General features: G+C 37.6%; 1 protein-coding gene across 12 annotated transcripts in view; it reads left to right on the top strand.

Annotated features, from left to right (window-relative positions):
- ADD3 (adducin 3) overlaps positions 1 to 18,940 on the top strand; it is a 100,932-nt gene extending 81,992 nt beyond the window's left edge. For 9 of the 12 annotated variants that reach the window (XM_075757957.1, XM_075757955.1, XM_075757959.1 and 6 more), the window contains 13 exons: positions 4,672 to 4,810; positions 6,289 to 6,440; positions 6,564 to 6,644; positions 7,749 to 7,898; positions 8,768 to 8,911; positions 9,000 to 9,098; positions 10,134 to 10,316; positions 10,856 to 11,113; positions 11,967 to 12,086; positions 13,405 to 13,494; positions 14,696 to 14,819; positions 15,732 to 15,827; positions 16,551 to 18,940. In XM_075757957.1, the coding sequence (XP_075614072.1) occupies positions 4,672 to 4,810; positions 6,289 to 6,440; positions 6,564 to 6,644; positions 7,749 to 7,898; positions 8,768 to 8,911; positions 9,000 to 9,098; positions 10,134 to 10,316; positions 10,856 to 11,113; positions 11,967 to 12,086; positions 13,405 to 13,494; positions 14,696 to 14,819; positions 15,732 to 15,827; positions 16,551 to 16,849 (1,935 nt within the window). In that variant the 3' untranslated portion in view covers positions 16,850 to 18,940. The remainder of the gene's footprint in view (positions 1 to 4,671; positions 4,811 to 6,288; positions 6,441 to 6,563; positions 6,645 to 7,748; positions 7,899 to 8,767; positions 8,912 to 8,999; positions 9,099 to 10,133; positions 10,317 to 10,855; positions 11,114 to 11,966; positions 12,087 to 13,404; positions 13,495 to 14,695; positions 14,820 to 15,731; positions 15,828 to 16,550) is intronic. The other 3 variants (XM_075757964.1, XM_075757965.1, XM_075757966.1) reach the window with 1 other exon arrangement.
- The last annotated feature ends 222 nt before the right edge of the window (positions 18,941 to 19,162 follow it).

The raw sequence follows: 19,162 nt of genomic DNA, 5'->3' as shown, positions 1-19,162 counted from the left end.
GGTGTTGATGGGCAGCCACGGTGCTGTGCCTCTTGCTTTGGGACTCAGTACCCCGCTGTAAAAAATCACTGCCCTTATTGTATCATCTTATGTCTAAAGTTTTAGTGTTTTAAACAAAAAAACCCACATACACCCAAAGAGGTATTTAAATCCCAGAGCTGAAACTTTCTTTTTATTGAGCAATGCTGAGCATACAGCTGAATAACATAATTTTTCATTCATATGACAGTACATTTTTTTCCTTTGTCAGCATTTTCTTCTCGAATACTACATCTGAAATTACTAGTGACCTTTCCGCATTAAAAATGTCTGCTTTGTGCTGGAGCAGTGTGTTTGTCATCTTTTTGGAAACATCTCTCTCAAGCATGGCTTTTACTTGGTCACTTGTGGGCAGTTGCAGTGTAATGCCATATATACGTTACAGTCTTGCGAATGAAAGCAAAACCAAACTGCATGGACTCCAGGCTACAGTTAGGTTTTCAGAAGCAGATCCCAAAATCAGAGTCCTGTGCAGTAGTGATTTTACAGAAATAAGTGCTGTACATTGAAAAGTCCAATAAATACAATTCATTTAATGGCTAATATTTGTATATATTAATATAATATATACAAATAATATTATATATACTAATATAAGTAAATTGTTCTCCAGAAGAAGGTGATGCCCTTCATATGAGCCCATATGAATTATCAGAAAGGGAGGAAGGTTGTGTTACCACATGTGGGATGGTTATCTAGGGACATACAGATCTGAGTTTTAATGGTCTGTAGCAGTGAACGAAAGGTATTGAAATATTCATAAACATGCATGGAGGAATGTGTCTGACACACTGAATGTTGCAGTCTGCCAGAAAACATTGTTGCACATTGGTATGTGGATAAATTGCATAGTTTATTTTATGTGCTTCATCCACATCCTAACCTCTGTTTTACAGCTCATCCCAAACCTCTGTATCTGCTAATTGCCCTGGCTCTTACCTATCTTCTGTTATTTCTGAAATTATTTCTAAGGAAAACTGTTTGTTCAGTTTAACAAAGTTGTCGAAACAACACTAAATCCTCATTTGTAGTAGCCTCAGTAAGTGTACCATATAGTACTGTTAGCATCAGAGAGCAAAACTAAGCTCAGAAGAATGAAAATAGCATGATCAGAAAGCAGAAGAATTAGAAGTAAACAAGAAATAAACCAAAAAATCTTTCTGTTAAAATTTTCCCAAAATACATTACACTACCTTTTTTTCTTCTGTAGAAGTAACATTACTCTTACAGGTTTACAAAAAAAAAAAAGTCTGAATGTGACTAATAAAAGTTTACTGTGAATGTTTTTGCAGATCCTTTTTATAGTCCTTGTTGAATTGAAGTGAGAGTGATTTAATATAATACAGATAACTATTTTTCTCCATCTCCTCCCAAGCAAATACATACTTCCATAAATTTTGTGAATTCTGTCTTCCACATGGCCCTCAGGAGACCACAAATGCGCAGTTTCCTTATATACAGATTGTAAACAAGAGAGAAAGAGCATTTCAGCCTTGCAGAGTGTGAAATGGCAGAGCTTTCTTGCAGGGGGCCTCTTTCAGGAATATTTGAGAAGCAATTTAATATCTTGGAATGTCAGAATTTGAAAGTAAGTGTTGGTATAGCTTCTTGATGAAATATGCTGGCTAGTCATTGTCTCTGCAGTCTTAATAGGTCACAGTAACAGAAGGAGAAAGTGCCGTAAAACTGTAGCCACATGGTGAACCATCAGCAGAAAAGTGAGCTGGGGCTGGGAAGGCTGGTGCTTGAAAGTCTGTTTTATGTGTTTTGGGGATTTTTTTATTTTTTTTTGAGGGGGGGAAAGCCTTTTGTAATGTGAGGGATATGATGTGCAAAGGCCCAAGGAAGTATCTCTGTTGTTATTTTACACTTTATACGCTTTTAACCAGGTTGGTAGAACAGAAAGTCTGGACCTTGGCTCCTTTTTCTATGCACTGTGAGCTGTTTGACCACCAAAACGCTTTCTTCTAGTTCTGTGAAAAATCCTTGTGCCTTCTACAGGGGATCGTATAAATCACACGCATCTGAATTTCATTCAAAACCACTTTGGTTGTAGTGAGAGATGCTCGGATTCAGGTACTCACCAACCTCAAGGATTTAAACTGGGCTGTCATGGGTGATGCTCAATTATGTATTTACTGGTTTTTCAGATTGTGATATTCTGTGTGTGTCTCTTGTTACCCTGAGGTACAGCAGCACATTAAACACTCAGTGCTGCACTTGAATTTTCACTGAGAGTTGTGCTTTGAGCATGTAGGAAGCTACTTACTGCCCAGTGCTCTGCAGATGGGGCTCTGGGCCTCTCAAAATGAATGTCCCAAACTGGTGGAAGCATCTGACCTTGACCTCCTTGCTGCCATTCTGTGGAAATGACGACAGTGCCCTGCTGCGCCTTAAAGGCACGTTTTTGGGGATTAGTAAGTTAATGCTTGTGAAGCACTTGGATTTATACTAATTATCTGCCCAGAGAAAATCTTATCAGATAAATAGTTGTCATCTCAACAGAGTGTGAGTAGCATGCACAAAAGGCATAGGGCCACGTGCTGAGCCGTGAGAGGAGGAAAAAATACTGAATTTCTTTCCTAGTGAGAACTAGCCATTGTGTGCCAAATGAGGCCTGGGGGCAAGACAACTGTGGTATGCTTGAAGATTATTATCTGTATGCAGGAGGGGCAAAGAAACATCCTCTGCATGTCTGATTTCCAGCAGTCTGGGCTTGTGGCCACATTCGGGTTCCAAACTGGGGATGGTGCTTGTTATTTTGTCAGTATTTGTGTCAGTAAGGGTGGCACCCACGTTGCCATTGGAACACAGCAAGTCATGATGGTGATGATGGCCATCCTCGGAGCTGGATCAGGTTGAAGGGAGTGGGTTTCACAGTCATCTGCTGATAGATGAAGGATGAGAGTCGGGATGCTTTTTCCAACTACTTGCTGTTTTCCACAAATCCTTATTTGCCTTTCTGGCAATTATTTCCCCACAGTTACCTCCTATCAGTTTCCCTTATGGGCTCCCAGGGCTGATCCACCTCCCATACCTCCATTTTTTCCCAGTCCCAATTAGGTTCCTTTCCTCACTCAATTCCCTGTTTCTTCCTTCCTTTTCCCCATCTGCTCCCTCCCCCTGCTGCACAGGTCTTACCTACAGCAGCCGCTAAAGAGAAAAATCTGACTTTGCCCGTGTATCTTCAGGCTAGTGAGAGGTTGTTCAGATCTTTGGGGGATGCCGCGTGCATAGTCTGGTCTGCACTGAGAGATCCATGTAGCAGATCGATGCATAGTCAGTCCACGTGGATTTTTAGAGGCTTTACTTGTGGAAATCTGGGAAGTCCCAGGTACACACAATCCTGACAAAATTACTCCAAAGAAGTGCTTGGAAGTTAAAGTGTAGTTATGGATGTTCAGTTGTCCAACTGAGAGGCCATATCAAGTAGAGTATTGAGGATGTTTTTTGCGGTCTGGTGGCACTCGGTCTCTTTTAGAGTCAAAACTGTCGATGAACAGACTATGTCATGAGATTGGTGGATTTTATCCAACAAAGTGGGTGTTTTGGAGGACTGAATTAAAATTCAGTGAAGAAATTACATTTGCCATACAGAATTATTTGCTTTTTTTTTAATTGAAAGTACTCCGTTAAGGAAGGCAAACTGAACGGCACAATTACATACTGGGAATAGCCTGGAGTTACAGTAGGAGCCAGCGCCATGGAAAGACACCAAATGTCTTTCTCGAATGAACCAGCAAGAGTGTTCACAGTACACCTCAGCTCGTGTTGTGTGCAGCTTTGTGTACTGTTCATTCAGATAAAAGCTGGAAGATGCTGCCAAGAAATAACGAGAGGGTTAGAAAATATAACCTACAAGGAAAGTTTGAAGGAACAACATTTACTTAGTCAGGAAATGTCAGGACTGAAGTAATCCTAGGACAGGCGTTTGTGGTGGACAGCGGTTAATCTGTCTTATCATCTAGAAGGAACAGGCTTTGTCAACAGTGCACAGTATATTAAATTTGATACTGTGAAAACCTTTTTCATGATATATTATGCAAGAGTTTATCTCTTGGGGTTGCGGACGTTTTATACAGGAGAAGAAGGGAAGGTTTTTCCTTTTGGAAGAGGGAAAGAAATAGAGAGGAGATGACATCCTGGCGTTCCTTCTAGTTTTTGTATGTCTGTGATACTACTTGAGCATGGATGAGCTCCAGTTTTCCAGCTGTTTATAACTTTATCAAATTTGGATGGATTTTCAGAGGGATTACAGAATTTAAAAATACCCAGTACTAAAAGCAACATATCCTGATCGAGTTTCAAGTACCTCTTCCAAAATATGTAGAACTTCTTAATTATTGATTTTTGTTATCATTTACAAAAATACATTTTATATTGTCTTGTTCTGGGAAATAGTTAACCCTCTGAGACCAAACTCCTTCCTCCCACCGTCCAAATTGCCAATACTTAGCATACAAAGTTTAGGTCAGATGGTTAAAGTTTGGTGAAGTTATAAACAGCTAAAAACAAGGTCTAAGGGGAAGTGTCATTTAACATTAATAACAGGCAAAGCTACTAGCCCCACCTATAATAATCTTATTTCTATCAAAGCCAGATTTCCTTGATGATTCTCAAATGTTTCTACAGGCTTTTAGAGAAGATCTGGAATGCCTTATTCAAGAACAGATGAAGAAGGGCAATAACCCCACTGGACTGCTTGCGTTACAACAGATTGCCGAATACATTACAGCAAGCTCTTTTGCAGGTTTTTCCTCATCTTCACTCAGTAAGTGAATTATGCATATAATTGCATTTTCTCTTCCTTTTTTTATTATCACCAGGGCTTTCTTTGAATAAAAGTTTTGTCAGAGTTTGCTTCAGCTGTGAAGTAGTACAGATGGTGGTCTTAAATTTCTTTTTTTAGGCTTCTTTCTCTCAAATTCATTGATTTGTGTAATGATATCCAAAGTGTTTTGAGTCCTCATACTCAATTATTCAAGAATTTACTAATAAAAGCTTAACTGAGATAGGGAACAAAATGCTGCGCCCCTTCACTATTAGCAGTTTAACATGAGCATAAGCTGAGATGTGAAATACATAGCAATTTAGACTGTTTGGTTTTCTACTCTTGCATATAAATTATTATTTTTAAAAAAGGTGGGGGGAGTAGCCTGGCAAACTGAATCGTTACACAAGCAGCTCCCACAGTTAAAAACAGCTTGTAGTATGCACTCAAGTTAGGAAGATGTCGCTAGGATCTTTCAGTTAACACCCAAGTTCTTTCCAAGTCGTGAAGCACTGAAACATTAAAGTCGATTTAAGTTCTGTGGGTGGACATCATATGGGAGCTTACAAGCCTGAAGTACAGTGGCAGCTGTCAGCATTCAGCATCTTTTGAAAACTGGTCCCAAAATGGCTCTTTGGAGTTCATTTAACAAAACAAGTGGAAGATAACAACAGAGACCCCAAATAATCTTATCTCTGTGTCTCTGGCCGGTTGGTGAGACTGCAGGTCAAACTGTTTTCTCTGCTGCGTTTGCCCAGGGACTCTGACAGGACAACTAAACTCAAAGTGCATACTCTTTTTGCTAAAAACCAGAATTACTTTTACCTCTTCTGGTCTTAACTTTCCTTGTAAGCAAAGGCTGTAGTTCTCAAAGGGCTATTGTGCATTTGTGAAGGGGAGAAGTATATGATGTGTAGTCACAAATCAAAGAGATAAATTGATCTTTGTGCTCTCTCTGTTAAGAAGTGACCTCCTCTGTCCAGCAGTTTGAGAACTCTTGCACTAATCCTAATTTCTCCATTAGGACTAAATTAAGGTGCTCAGACTGAGACATCTCTTCAAATTAGTTATACTGGTGTTGGAAGTTCAGCAGGAATGTGTTCTGTAATTTTCAAAGTAACCTGTTAAAATACTTCATTAGTAGCACATGTCTTAAAGCGCAGTTCCAGTCCTATATAGGATCTTGAATCAGGAGAGAGCTCAAAATCCAAGAGGTACTTTCAAAGGAAATCTGTATTTCACCTCTCTCGTGTTTGAAAAAGAGATGAAGACTTAAATTCAGGGTATGGTTCCTACTGTCTTAAAGTAACAGAGGTTTCAGTAAAGACCTTAAAAATCCTGTCAGTGCAGTTCCAGTCTAATAATTGCTGGTACTGCTATGCTAACAATTTAAATATACTGTTTCTAGAAGATCATGGCATAGCTAGAAGTTATTTAATTGTCCAACTGGCCTTCATCTTTTTTTACCTGTTTTTCAGGCCATGGAATGATTACACCCATCAATGATCTACCTGGGATAGATACCTCTTCGTTTGTTAAGGGAGAAAAGCTTACTCGTTGTAAGTTAGCCAGTTTATATCGATTGGCTGACTTGTTCGGGTGGGCACATTTGCCAAATGCCTATATCACAGTAAGTATTTTAGCAAATAAAAACTTTTACTTGGAATCTTACCTATTCATTCAAATTTATTTTCCTCCTGAATAATATAAATTCAAAAATAAATCAGTAATCTATTTTCTTCTTCCTTTCCAGGTAAGAGTAAGCAAAGAACATGACCATATTCTAATCATTCCACGAGGTCTGTCCTTTTCTGAAGCTTCAGCTTCTAATTTGGTACGTGATTCACCCGCTGTAATAAGGAGCAAGGCTCAACCTGTTTTCTAAAAGACTTTTGTGGCTGCTGAAATGGACTTCTAAACTGTAATCATACTGTTATTTGATTTTAATGTTTACCCAACAGATGAAAAGCAGATTAACTATTTAGATACTAGCATCCTTTGTCCTCAGCATTTCTTTTTGCTTTAGTTTAGCTTTCCTTTCTGTAGCTTTGTCTTCAGCTTCAATATGGAGCAACAAAGTTTTGTTTTCCTGTCTGGTGAAGCTCATCAAATAGCCTCAGTGTAACAGCAACCTTTATAACCTGACCATATGGTAATACATGTGAAACAACTCTGTAGGAGTAGTGTTAGTTCACTCAGCTCTTATCTTTTATAATTGGGGAAATAAAGTTGAATAATCTTCCCCGGGCCCAACAAAGGAGCCGAGTGAAGTTACAGATTGGCATTTAGGCAGTGTTAGCTGCTAAATCACGCATCTTTTGGTGCAGAACTTGCCATATGTTCTTCACGTCAGTACATATCAGTAAAGAAACTACCTCCGGTTGGAAGGGGTAGCAGATTGAGATTGATAGCATTGCACCAGCAAACACAGAACCAAAATATAAACATGAGAACAAGACCTTGTATGACCCTGCTGTTGTTTTTTGTTGATCCTGGAATTATTATTTTAATACTCCTGTGAAATTGAAAATTCCCTATGCATTAAATTTTCTTACTGGAAATTTCTCAGAGGCTAAATTTTCTTCATATGTAAAATGTAGGAAATGTTAACGAAATTCAGTTTTAAAAAAGTCAGAAACAAGGAAAGGTCAGCTAGACCAAATAGGAATATATGTTCTGTCAGGGCCTTATCTTTACTTCTTCCATGGCTGGACTTCCAACAGCTATCAAGGGCTTGGGCAGCGTGATGTTTTATCGATGCGCAGATTCATGGCTGCTCTCCTACTCTTTTTTTTTTTTTTTTTTTTTTTTTGGTACTCTGAGCCCTAAACATATCGGGGGAGAAATTTGGTACCAAGTAAGAAAAGGAAGGTATTGTGTAGATAATGGCAGTTGTTGCAAGCTTTTTAAATATAATTCCTTTGTTTGACTTTTCCAGGTTAAGGTAAACATCCTAGGAGATGTAGTTGACCAGGGAAGTACGACCCTAAGCATTGACAATGTGGGATTCAGTCCACATGCGGCCATCTACTCCACACGCCCTGATGTCAGATGTGTAATACACATACATACCCCTGCAACAGCAGCTGTAAGTGTTCCTTCTAGCATAAAGAATCTGAAACGCTGGCTACGGCACTTTAATTTTTGTTTTTAACATTGACTCTACACTGGTAAAAGAAGGTGTGAGATTATCAAATAAGCAAATAAAAAAAGCAGGGCCACCACAATGAAATGGGTAGGAATAAATTCATTCTCAGATACGATTGTGCTCTGGTTGAGGAGACTGTAAAGTATATAGTCTACACAGACTTCATCTATAGCATCTTAGACCATATAATGTGCTGTATACCCCATCATTTGCATTATGCAACTCCATTTTTAAGTGGTTTAACTAGTAGTTATGTTCAGTTTGGATTTACCTCACTATTAAAAAGTCATAGTTAACATATAAGTTAAAAATGGTCTGTATAACAATGATAAAAATGTAAGGAGGATTGAAAGAATTGTTTTGAGATAAATAGATAAATTCATATTATTTTATATATAAATGCAGACATATGTATTCTGTGACTACAGACAAAAGAAGGAATGGATAACTTCTGTTATACTAGCTTTTTGAAGTTATAAATGTGAGAAAGAAGGAAAATCCATTAAGTAGACTTGTGCTGAGAATTAAACATGGATAAAATTTACAAAAGTTAACTTAGTTGGGATATTTTTCCTATCATGAATTGGTCCCTAGGTTGGGTAGCAGCAGCTCTGTCATCCTACTGCAAATTAGAATGGGGGCGTGGGGTGGGCAGGCGGGGAATTTTTTCTGAGCTTTCACTGTGGAGAGTTTGTTTCTCTTTTAGCAAACGTACAAAGTACAACCTGCTAAGGTGTGAGTGGTTGAGATGTGGGTTTTAAGAATTTCATTTTTTTCCTAATTATCAGTATTTCATTTTCTTGAAACAGGTTTCATCTATGAAGTGTGGCATCCTTCCCATATCACAAGAGGCTCTGATTCTGGGAGATGTTGCTTACTACAACTACCAGGGATCTCTTGATGAACAGGAAGAGAGAATTCAGCTTCAGAAAGTTCTCGGACCCAGTTGCAAGGTATTCAACCTCATTCATGCTCTTCATAAACAATTTTCATGTACTGCGCCAGTTTCTACCATTTAACATTAGTGTCTTCATTTACTAGGTATTAGTCTTGAGAAACCATGGTGTGGTGGCACTAGGAGAGACACTGGAAGAAGCATTCCACTATATTTTCAATGTTCAACTGGCCTGTGAAACACAGGTGAGAGAGAAGTTATCTGTATTTAATTTCAAACACACTGCTGAATTATAGATTACATCCCAGATGGGAAGATCTCTAATATTACAAAATGATTACTGGTTGTGGAATGCAGTAATTATATGCCAGGTAAAAGTCAGAGAAATTGGAATAATTAAGACAACATAAAAGGAACAGCACAAATACTGTATTACTCTTCCTAGAATGAGCATTGGTGGTGTTACACTCTGAAGAGTACAGGTTCTGTTCCATGCTGTGGAGTGTGAGCTTCATGTAGGGAATCTGTCAGATAATAGATTCAGTGGTACTCACAGCATGTGGAAGTGTGACTTAAATGACTTGGATGTTGAGAGATCTTATCAAAGCTGAATATTGTGACGAGGAAAGAAGCTTCTTCCTATGATTACAAGATTTGTAAAACCAAATAAACAAAAGGGCTTTGGAGCAATGGTGGAGGGTAGCTTATTTAAAACTAACTCGAGTTCTAAAATCAGTTATTTCTGTTTTGTCTAACTTTACATAGTTAGGTATCTAGGTATTATCTATAACCTGTGGAGAGAGACCACTGAAAGTGTTCTCACCTTCCATAACTCTTAAGCCCATCCCCAGAAACTTCATCACTTTGGACTTACTCGTTCCTCAGTGATCCTGTCTCCCCAAGTTGGCATTCGGAGGTGCAAATGGCAGTCTCCCACTCCTTTGCTTTCCTCCCTTGCCCTGCCGTTCATTTTGAGTTTGATCACTTATTTGTTTTGAAACGGATGTAAAAATGAAAAATTTTTAGTCTTGTGATGCAGAAAGACCTTTTAAGGTGCTCTGAAAGTGAGTCTACTCCTTTTAAAGTGCAATTATTAGCAGATATTATCATCCTTTCCATAAGAATGACTTGCTCTATATTTTAATACAGTTTTGCATGGTAGAAAACTAGCCTGAGAAATAACTGCAGCATGTGTTTAAGTATGTTCCTCCTGTGAATTCAGAAAAGCAGAGAATCCAAAAGCTTTTCCACAAGTGAAACGCACTCATTGATGTCTCTAGGTTCATGCATTAGCTGGAGCAGGTGGGATAGACAATCTTCTACTACTGGATCTGCAGAAGTTCAAGCCTTCCACACACGCTGTGGCAGCAACTGGAGGAGGTGGAGTTAATATGGCTTCACAACAAAAATGGAAAGTTGGGGAGCAAGAATTTGAAGCGCTTATGCGGATGCTGGACAACCTGGTGAGAGCACGTTGATGGTGTCTGTATAGTCTCTGTAAGCTTCTGAGAGTGTAGGATTAGCTTCTGTAAAGCAAATGATTGCTTCTGGTTTCTTTGTGAGTTTGAAATTGAAGATGGAATAACTTTTATTGTATGTGAAATCTCTTCTGCTTGGTTTAGCTTTTATTATGTCAGTGTATATGACAGTAGTATTTTGTCTTGATAAGAATTTACAATGTTTTGAACTTAATTTTTGTCCAACTCACAGACATATTTGCTCTTTATCGTAGCTTAATAGTAAATGTATTTTTAATCACCACCTAGTAAGTAGACGTAGCAGATTCTCTCTATTTTGTTATTAACGGTATTAAAATACTGTACTGTATTTTAAATGGGTCTCTTGAATGTTAATAGCATGAATGAATGATGGACGACACCACAAGCCTGTTTTCTGAAGAGCTCAGTGGACCTATTTAATACATGTAGGGCAGCACAAAACTTCCATGACTACTTTGGATACCTTTTTCTGATTTTTTTTTTCTTTTTTTCCTCCTCCATAGGGATATAGAACTGGCTATGCCTATAGGCAACCACTAGTCAGGGAAAAACCCAGACATAAGAGTGACGTTGAGATCCCAGCCACTGTGACTGCCTTTTCCTTTGAAGATGATACAGTCCCGCTTTCCCCCCTGAAATTCCTGGCGCAGAGGCAACAGAGGGAAAAGACAAGATGGCTGAACTCTCCGAACACATACTTGAAAGTTAATGTGCCTGAGGAGTCCTGGAACGGGGAAACCAGTCCCAGGACTAAGATTACGGTAGGTAGATATTTTAGGCAGTCACTTAGTTTTTTGCACTACTTGAAAGTGAATTACACACAGTTTATATGAGGAAATCTTTAACAGGATTAGCAAATAAGTTTATCAAGCAAATAAAAATAGGCTCTGTCATTAATTCGTCTCTAACTGCCCCTTTCCTGTTTGTGAGCCTGCTGAAAACAGACTTCAAAGAGTCTGTTCATGCTACTACTTCTAATCATGAGCAAGATTTTTCCTCCTCCTTCAACTCAGCAAGATGCTTCCACTGTGTTTCCAGCCTGGAGAGAGGTGGCTGTCTTGGGACTATGAAGCATGTTATTTGCTATCAGGCTACTCAGAGTTGCATAGTACAATTGAAAAGCACCAGCTCCTCCTGCTGGCAGACTAGCGAGTTTCTAAACTTAAGCTCGGGAGAAGCACCCTCAACCACTGATTTAAAACCCTGCTTACAAAGGCAAAAAACTACAGACAAAATGTGGGGTTAGCAGAAGTGGAAGTTGATGGCATGAACAAGGGCTCCGGAGCTGGTGGATCTATATGCCAGTTACTAGAAAGTGTGATCCTTTCCAAATATGACTTCATTAGTACACAGTACTACATTTTACAGGAATGTATTTCAGTGTTTACAAAAAGTAATCTTCATGATACATGTTCAACTTCAGTCCTCTTGGGCAAACATACAAACTTGTAAGGAGCTGGGATCATTTTGTGGGTGTCACGTGGAATTGAGAATAAAGTCAGAAAGTCCTTCATTTGTATCTCTTCTTTAACAGTAAGACATCACTGAGAATTGTTCTTCCCCATCATGCTGGGATTTTTATCTTCTTTTTCTTTTTTTTTTTTTTTCTTTAAGTGGATGAAAGCTGATGACTCCTCCAAGACTAGTGGAGGAACACCAATCAAAATTGAAGATCCAAACCAATTCGTTCCTCTAAACACAAACCCAAGTGAAGTGTTGGAAAAGAGAAATAAGGTAAAAGAAGTGTAATGAAGAAAATTGCAACATTTCCAAATAAAATTATATGTTCAAGGAATGATTCAACACAGCAGCAAAATAACATTTTCAAGTGTTTTGATTTTACGAAGAAGTTTCTTACGTTGTACGTGATTTTTGGCACTAACAAGCATGTATTTAAATGTATGATATACATGAAGTCTGTAGATACATATGCAATATATATAAATTTTGAATGCAGTAGTTCGACGAAGGATGAGTATTAACTCTGGAAATGACAGACTGGAAATGGTAGTCCCTGCTATTTCGCATTATATTTAGTGGATAATTAGGTGTCAACACGAACCAAATTGCTGTGCGTCATCGGCAGCATCGTTCAATCTCAGACTGTAATCTCACTCTGTTCTGTATTAATTCTCCTAGCACTTCTTAAGCTGGAGTTTCTTTGGTCCAGCTCGCTTCCTAATGGCAGTAAAAAGAAGAAAATGAGAGATTATTGTTGGACCGCTCTGTAAACACAAATATCTCGCTGCTTTTCCCTTCCAGCACATAAGACATTGACTGTCAGGCTGACCAAATACTCCACCCTTGGCATAACTATATTAAGAGATATTCAGGACACGTTCCATTTGATTACATTTTTTTTTTCTTTCTTGGAAAGCACCATATCAGTATCCATGGGGATTGAACTGGAGTCAGAAAGAGCAACTCCCTTCCTTAGAACTGGAAAGGCACCCTCTAATCATCTAGAGATTAATAATACAAGTCCCAGACAATGATTTCTAAGTTGATGCATGTCACTATCTTATTAGATAGTTTATTCTTATTTTTCTGCTGTAGAATTTTTTTTTTGTATGATCTGTATTTATATTTGCATTTATATCTAATCTGTCAACCTCTTAAGCACTGCCAATGTGAAGCTGGGGCTGTTGGCTTGGGGAAAATTATGAGGTATTCATGGAAGGAAAAGCTTTACCAACCTTTATGATCACAGAGATCTCTCTGATAGCTTAACACAGGTCATTTATTTTTGGGGCATGGAGAGGACAAATTTAGAGACTTACTATTCCTTGGACCTTATTTCCAAATACTGGCTTGCATGAAGTGCGGGAGCTGGGACTACGGTGGATATTCGGGAGTACTCAAAGGGCTAAACAACATACACAGTGCATTCAGAGGTGCAAGGAGAGATCTCAGTTTTGGGCTGCAGCAGCGTTATGGGCTTGATCCTCCAGCCATTCACTGCTGCCTGTGCTACTGGCTTTGCAAAGCTGGTGGGCGTAGGATTTGTTAAAGAGAAATACTGTTTGTAACTCGGTTTATTTTCTCTGCGTAGATAAGGGAGCAAAACCGATATGACCTGAAGACAGCAGGACCACAGTCTCAGCTGCTCGCTGGAATTGTTGTGGATAAAAAGCCGAGTCCAGTGAGTAGGAGATAATTAACTGATTTATAAATATTTGTTTATTTGGTTGCCTGTCTTTCAAATATCAGTTTGGGCCATTTTCTTTCCAAAATAAAGCGTTAAAACTGATTATTTTAATGCCTAATTTTGGATGTGTGCTACATTTTATTAATGTTTTATTTCAGAGATTTAAAATGTTAGTTTCAAATGGAGATATGAATGGTAAGTTTGCCTGCCTGTGTAATTAATGAAGTAGGACCCCTATCTAAGACCATTTAAGCTTAAGAGTGATGAACTTTGCAATGCATGGTGCCCAAAATAATCTTTTCATCAGTCTGTGGAACCGCTGCTAAAGGAAATGATTGAGGCCCAGAAATAACTGAGTTTAAAAGGTGGGATGGGACTGCGCAGAACGCAGCTTTCATTAGAAACAGGCTTCTTATTGAGCAGAAGGGTTTCTTGCCTGTCCACACTAATCTTTTCTTGAATAGAATATACTTATTTCCAAACAGTACAGGTATCCCTAAGAAGGTTATCTAACAAACTGTGATGAATCGTAATTGGAATTCTAAGAGTTTCCAACCATCCAAGGGTTAGTACATCTATTTCCTCATTTTGGTTGCCAATAACCTTTGGAGATAACACTAAGTTTGCTTATTTATTTCGGGCAAAAAGAATATTTTCCAAGTTAGTTTTCTTTCAATATGAGAATAATTTTAAATTTCTCATTGTAAGATTCATCTCAGAAGAGCTCTTTCAGTTCGATTCCTAAACTGGAGCATAAGCACAGTTACTTTGCTACCAAAAAAAAAAAAAAAAAAAATTCCTAGAACTTGGGGCATTTGCAGAAAACATGGGAAACCTTATTTTTGAATCCCTGTTGTTAAAGGCCTTTCACTTCTCTGAAGTGTATATTAGTCCCTGAAGTGTAAGCTATTGAGGCAGGTCTCTACTCTGAAGCTGTCCCCCTTGATATAAAAATATACCCTCAAATAATGATTGTGCTACTGCACAAGGGTAGTGATTTACAGCTTGGTAGTCCGTATTCATTACAATGCGAATGCCTATTAAATGGGGTAAGTTTCATCTGGATGCATCTGTTTTTCTTCTGTATTCCCTGTCAACCTGGTGTCACCAAACTTTGGGCAAAAAAAAGACATTAACCATGTATATCTTGCTTGCTTTTTTTAACTATTAAATTTTGTGGTTTTCTCTTTTCCAGCCAATGCAATTTGAAGAGGATGAGCATGCACCACCGGCACCACCCAACCCGTTCAGCCATCTCACAGAAAAGGAACTGGAAGAGTACAAGAAAACAATTGAGCGCAAGCAGCAAGGATTGGAAGGTCAGTGGTGTGTTTTTAAATGTTGGGGTTTACATTTTAATGAGTTAATTTTTAGTTTGAAAATATCTACTGTAAAAATCATATGCATGTTAGTTGCCAACAGTATATGCTAATGATTACTTTAGAACTAATCATTCCTTTAGACAGGATAATTTTTTGTTAAATGTTTTGAAGTTTTTTACTTTGGTTAGTGCTAAAATTAAAGCAATGAAAGGTTTGCACAGAAATTAGGTTGACAAAAACACACTTTAAAATAATTACTTTTTTTGTCAGAATCATAGAATAACTTAGGTTGGAAGAGCCCGTGAAGGTCATCTTAGTCCAACCTCCTTAAAGTCGATATCAAAGTTAGATCAAGTTGCTCAGGTCTGTGCTCAGCTGAGCAAAAGTTTACTGAGATGTTCTGGGCTGCCTTAATTTTTCTTCTATTCTCCCAACGTGCATCTACTTTCACTTTTTACATCTTCTTCCACTACTACTATTCCATAGGGAATTACTAATTCAGGGTTGACTTTTTTTAACAATAGCACTTACTATGCTTTCTTCTCCACTAATATTGTGTAATAAAACAATTTTGCTATATATCACATTCAGGGCATAGCATAATAGCTTATTATAACAGCAAACTGTGTGACTTGCAGCTAGATAAAACCATGAGGCGTGCTACTTGGAATGCAATCCTGCCACTCTTTTTAATGCTTTCTATTAAAGAACTAATATATAATGTTTGTTAGCAGATAAAACATGTAAATCTGTAATTCTATAGAGTTTAAACTGTGCATTGTAACTTCCTGATGTTGTCAGCATGAGCAACGCAATGCTAGCAGAGCTGTAAATCTCGTAGCACTAGCACTGACATTCTTGCTTGATTTTTACTTTTGCATGGCTACTAATTCAAATCTTGTCCTGCAGATGCTGAACAGGAATTATTCTCAGATGACGGTTCATCTGTGTCACAAATTCAGTCACAAACTCAATCCCCGCAAAATGTCCCAGAAAAATTAGAAGGTATTCCATGCAATTTCTGTACAATGCCAATGGCTCTGATAACCTGAGTCACCCACCCTTCTGCTGCGTTCTTACACTTGCGTGAAGTCGACTGAGCCAAAAAGAGCTCTCTTTTACCAAGCCTGGGTGGGACTCTGTCCAGAAAATTGTTTTTCTCAATTTTTTCCTGATACATAATTCTCACAAACAGAAAACAACGCAGGGCATACTGAAACTTAGATATTAATAAGGTGAAGGGAATAGATATTATGTTTTTATTTTACAGAATGTGTCGAGATTTTTTTCTTTTAAATTTTTTTTTGCCTAAAACATTTCCAGCAACATCTAAGGCGGCATTTTGAAAGGCTAGTTCTCCAAAGACTTCCGTATGGAATGGCTACGTTTTCATAAATAAGTCTCTTGCGGTAAAGCATAATTCTGAGTTTGCTTGAGACTGTAATCGTGTATGCTGTGTAGACTGTATTTGTATATACTGTATACAGCTTGAGCTATACATATACCTGGCAGAAAAAAGGTTAGCTTTTTCAGCCTGTTTCCCTTTAACGACATTTTCACAGCATTGTCTGCTTACAACAAGTAAGAGTGTAGATAGAGGGCAGGGGGGAAAACCACATCTACGCACTTTGGGTTTCATTCTTTGGATCACAGCCCAGACTTTGTATCAGTGCTGTTGTTTTGCATGATAGTGTACATAAATAATTGCAAAATTGTCTGTTCTTTCAGAAAATCATGAAGATCTCTATACCCAGAATGCTAACCTAATATCCGTGGAGTTGCCAGTTGTGGTGGTGAATGGCAAAGAAGATGCGCATGACGTGGAAGAAGATCTCACTAAGAGGGTCAGTCAGTTAACCACTAGTACTGTGGAGAGCGTAGAGATTACGATTAAAAGCTCTGAAAAGATAGAAGAGGCCCTGTCCCCTGAAGGGTCACCTTCCAAATCCCCATCAAAGAAGAAGAAGAAATTCCGCACCCCATCTTTCCTGAAAAAGAGTAAAAAGAAGGAGAAAGTAGAAGCGTAAGTGCAGTTCTGTTGTGAGGAGACATTGCACGTTTTAAACGTTTAAGTTGATCATTAACAGCGTAGTGTTAGGGGTGTGCAGTAACTGGACTTTTAGCCTAAACAAAAAGGAACTGGAAGAGGTTTTGCTTTAAAAAAAAACAACCAAACAAACAAAAAACAAAAAAAACCCTTTCATGTTAATTGAAAATTAAATTCATCTCTCACTTAACTGTGTCCAAAATTGCTATGAGGGTTGGAAACGTTCATTAGTTTCACGTAGAACTACACTGTCAGGTGCTCAATTACCTTCATAGCAAGATCAAATACCATCGCCGTATGCAGCAGCAAGTTGTGCTTGGAGTATTTTGCAGACCTTAAGCTTTTCAGTACAGTTAAATTCTTTATTAAAGTTACTGTTGAGTGATCATACAACTTTTTAAAACTGCTGTCTCATTTGGTAACCAGATCATACATTTTTGTATTGTGATTTTGACCATATATTTTATGTTTCTGTACCCCTGTTTGAGTGGGTGCACATTAACAGCACACCTTTAAATCTTTTTTAAGATTAGAGCATATAGAAATATTATACACTGGCACATAATATTAGGGGAAAAACTGTGTAAGAGAAAGTTTATTTGGAATTATACAAAATGTCTAAAGATTTCCATTCTTCAATAACTCTTTTGCCAAATATTTCATTTTAGTGAAATATAATTTTTGAAGACTTCTTTTTTATTCTATCAGTTGGGGGGGGAAAACCCTTATTTTTCAATAAAGGGGGATTTTATACACTTAACATTGATAATTTAGTTTAACTGGCAAAACAAAAAGATTTTATATGTTCAAATGTTTGTATACCATTCAGTATAAAGGTATTATAAGCATGTGAACCAAGCATTTAATAGTAGAGTGTATTTAAGAATGCTTGGGTTAGAGTATACTTAAATATAATTCAGGAATCCAGCGACTTAGAAATCAAAAGATAAAAGCATATAAAATTGAACTGGATTCATGTTTAAAAATTACTCGTGGGTTGTTGGTTTTTTTTTCCTCTCGTGGTATTGCTAATGAATGAAGAAAAATAATCTCTTAACATAACCAAATGAAGGAAACAAAACTGTTAAAAGGGAAAGTGAAATAGTAAGAAAATAGGAGGAGACAAAGAAAGTTAAAGTCTGGTGATTATTTTTTTTAAATATATGATATGGATTATGGGATATTTTTATTAAATCAGCAAAGTGACATTTCCATATTAGATGTTTTAAATAATTTGTATGGATTCATACAGAGTGCAACACTTTTGGTTTTTCTTCACTTTCATTTGAATTGTAAAAGGGTCTCATGAATCTGTGTTGTCCTTTGGATGAACCCAGAGCAAATCAGAGCCTAGTGCCATGGGTAAGGGTGGTACTGCCACTTACTCATTTTTACTGATATTGTCATTTTAGTACTTTTACTGTATTGTAAATACAAACTAAACATAGAAATTAACATAGGGTTTTCTTCGCTGTGTCAAAATGTCTGTAAATCAGTCATCGCAATAGGAAGTACATTTTAAAGATCCATGTGATTCCCAAATTGCCGGTTGAAATATTATACAATATATAATTGTTAAATATGGCTGGAGAGTGGTTTGGCATGCAAAAATGTTGATTATAGCATGTTTGGGGGCTGGTTAGCTTTGACCGTGTAAGTGTGATAATGCAATGTTGGAATGGATCCTGGAAACAATTTTCTAGCTATCACTAAATACTGGAATCAGTGTTTTTAATCATAGTGAAAACTTTCAGTTGCTTACTTTGTTTTTTATGTTCTACATTATTTGTGTTGTATTACAACATATGTAGAAACAGTAACCTGTGAACTACGCTTTTCATAACTTTTTTAAAAATATATCTAAATGAATGCAATGTGCATAAATATTTTTTAAAATGCAACCGTGAACTATTTGCACCTTTTGCTAATGCCTCTATTTACTTGCTTTGGCATAAAGAATGAGCCAGCCAACTCTTGTGTCCTGTGGAAAATATATAAATGTTATCTGAAATTGCTCATAGATGTAATGCTAATTAATGTTAAATCACAAATAAACAGTATTTTAAATAGATGGATTTTGTAGAGCAGCCTTTTGTTTATACAGTGCTCTTACATCTCTCACTTGCAGAAAAGATGCTTTGATTATGCACCTTATTCCTCAGGAATTTATTCTGAAGGTGCTTCTTGCTTGTGCTTATTCTGAAAGCTATGCAAGAAAATAGTCTGATCTTATTAGAGAACAGTTGTTTTCTCTTGCAGATCCTGGAAATGAGAGGACAGGCCCGTGGTGAAA

The sequence above is a fragment of the Balearica regulorum genome, chromosome 7, assembly GCF_011004875.1.
Source record: "Balearica regulorum gibbericeps isolate bBalReg1 chromosome 7, bBalReg1.pri, whole genome shotgun sequence".
Taxonomy (NCBI): Eukaryota; Metazoa; Chordata; class Aves; order Gruiformes; family Gruidae; genus Balearica; species Balearica regulorum.
Note: the sequence above shows the minus strand (reverse complement) of the source record. Positions and strands in the feature narration are given on the sequence as shown.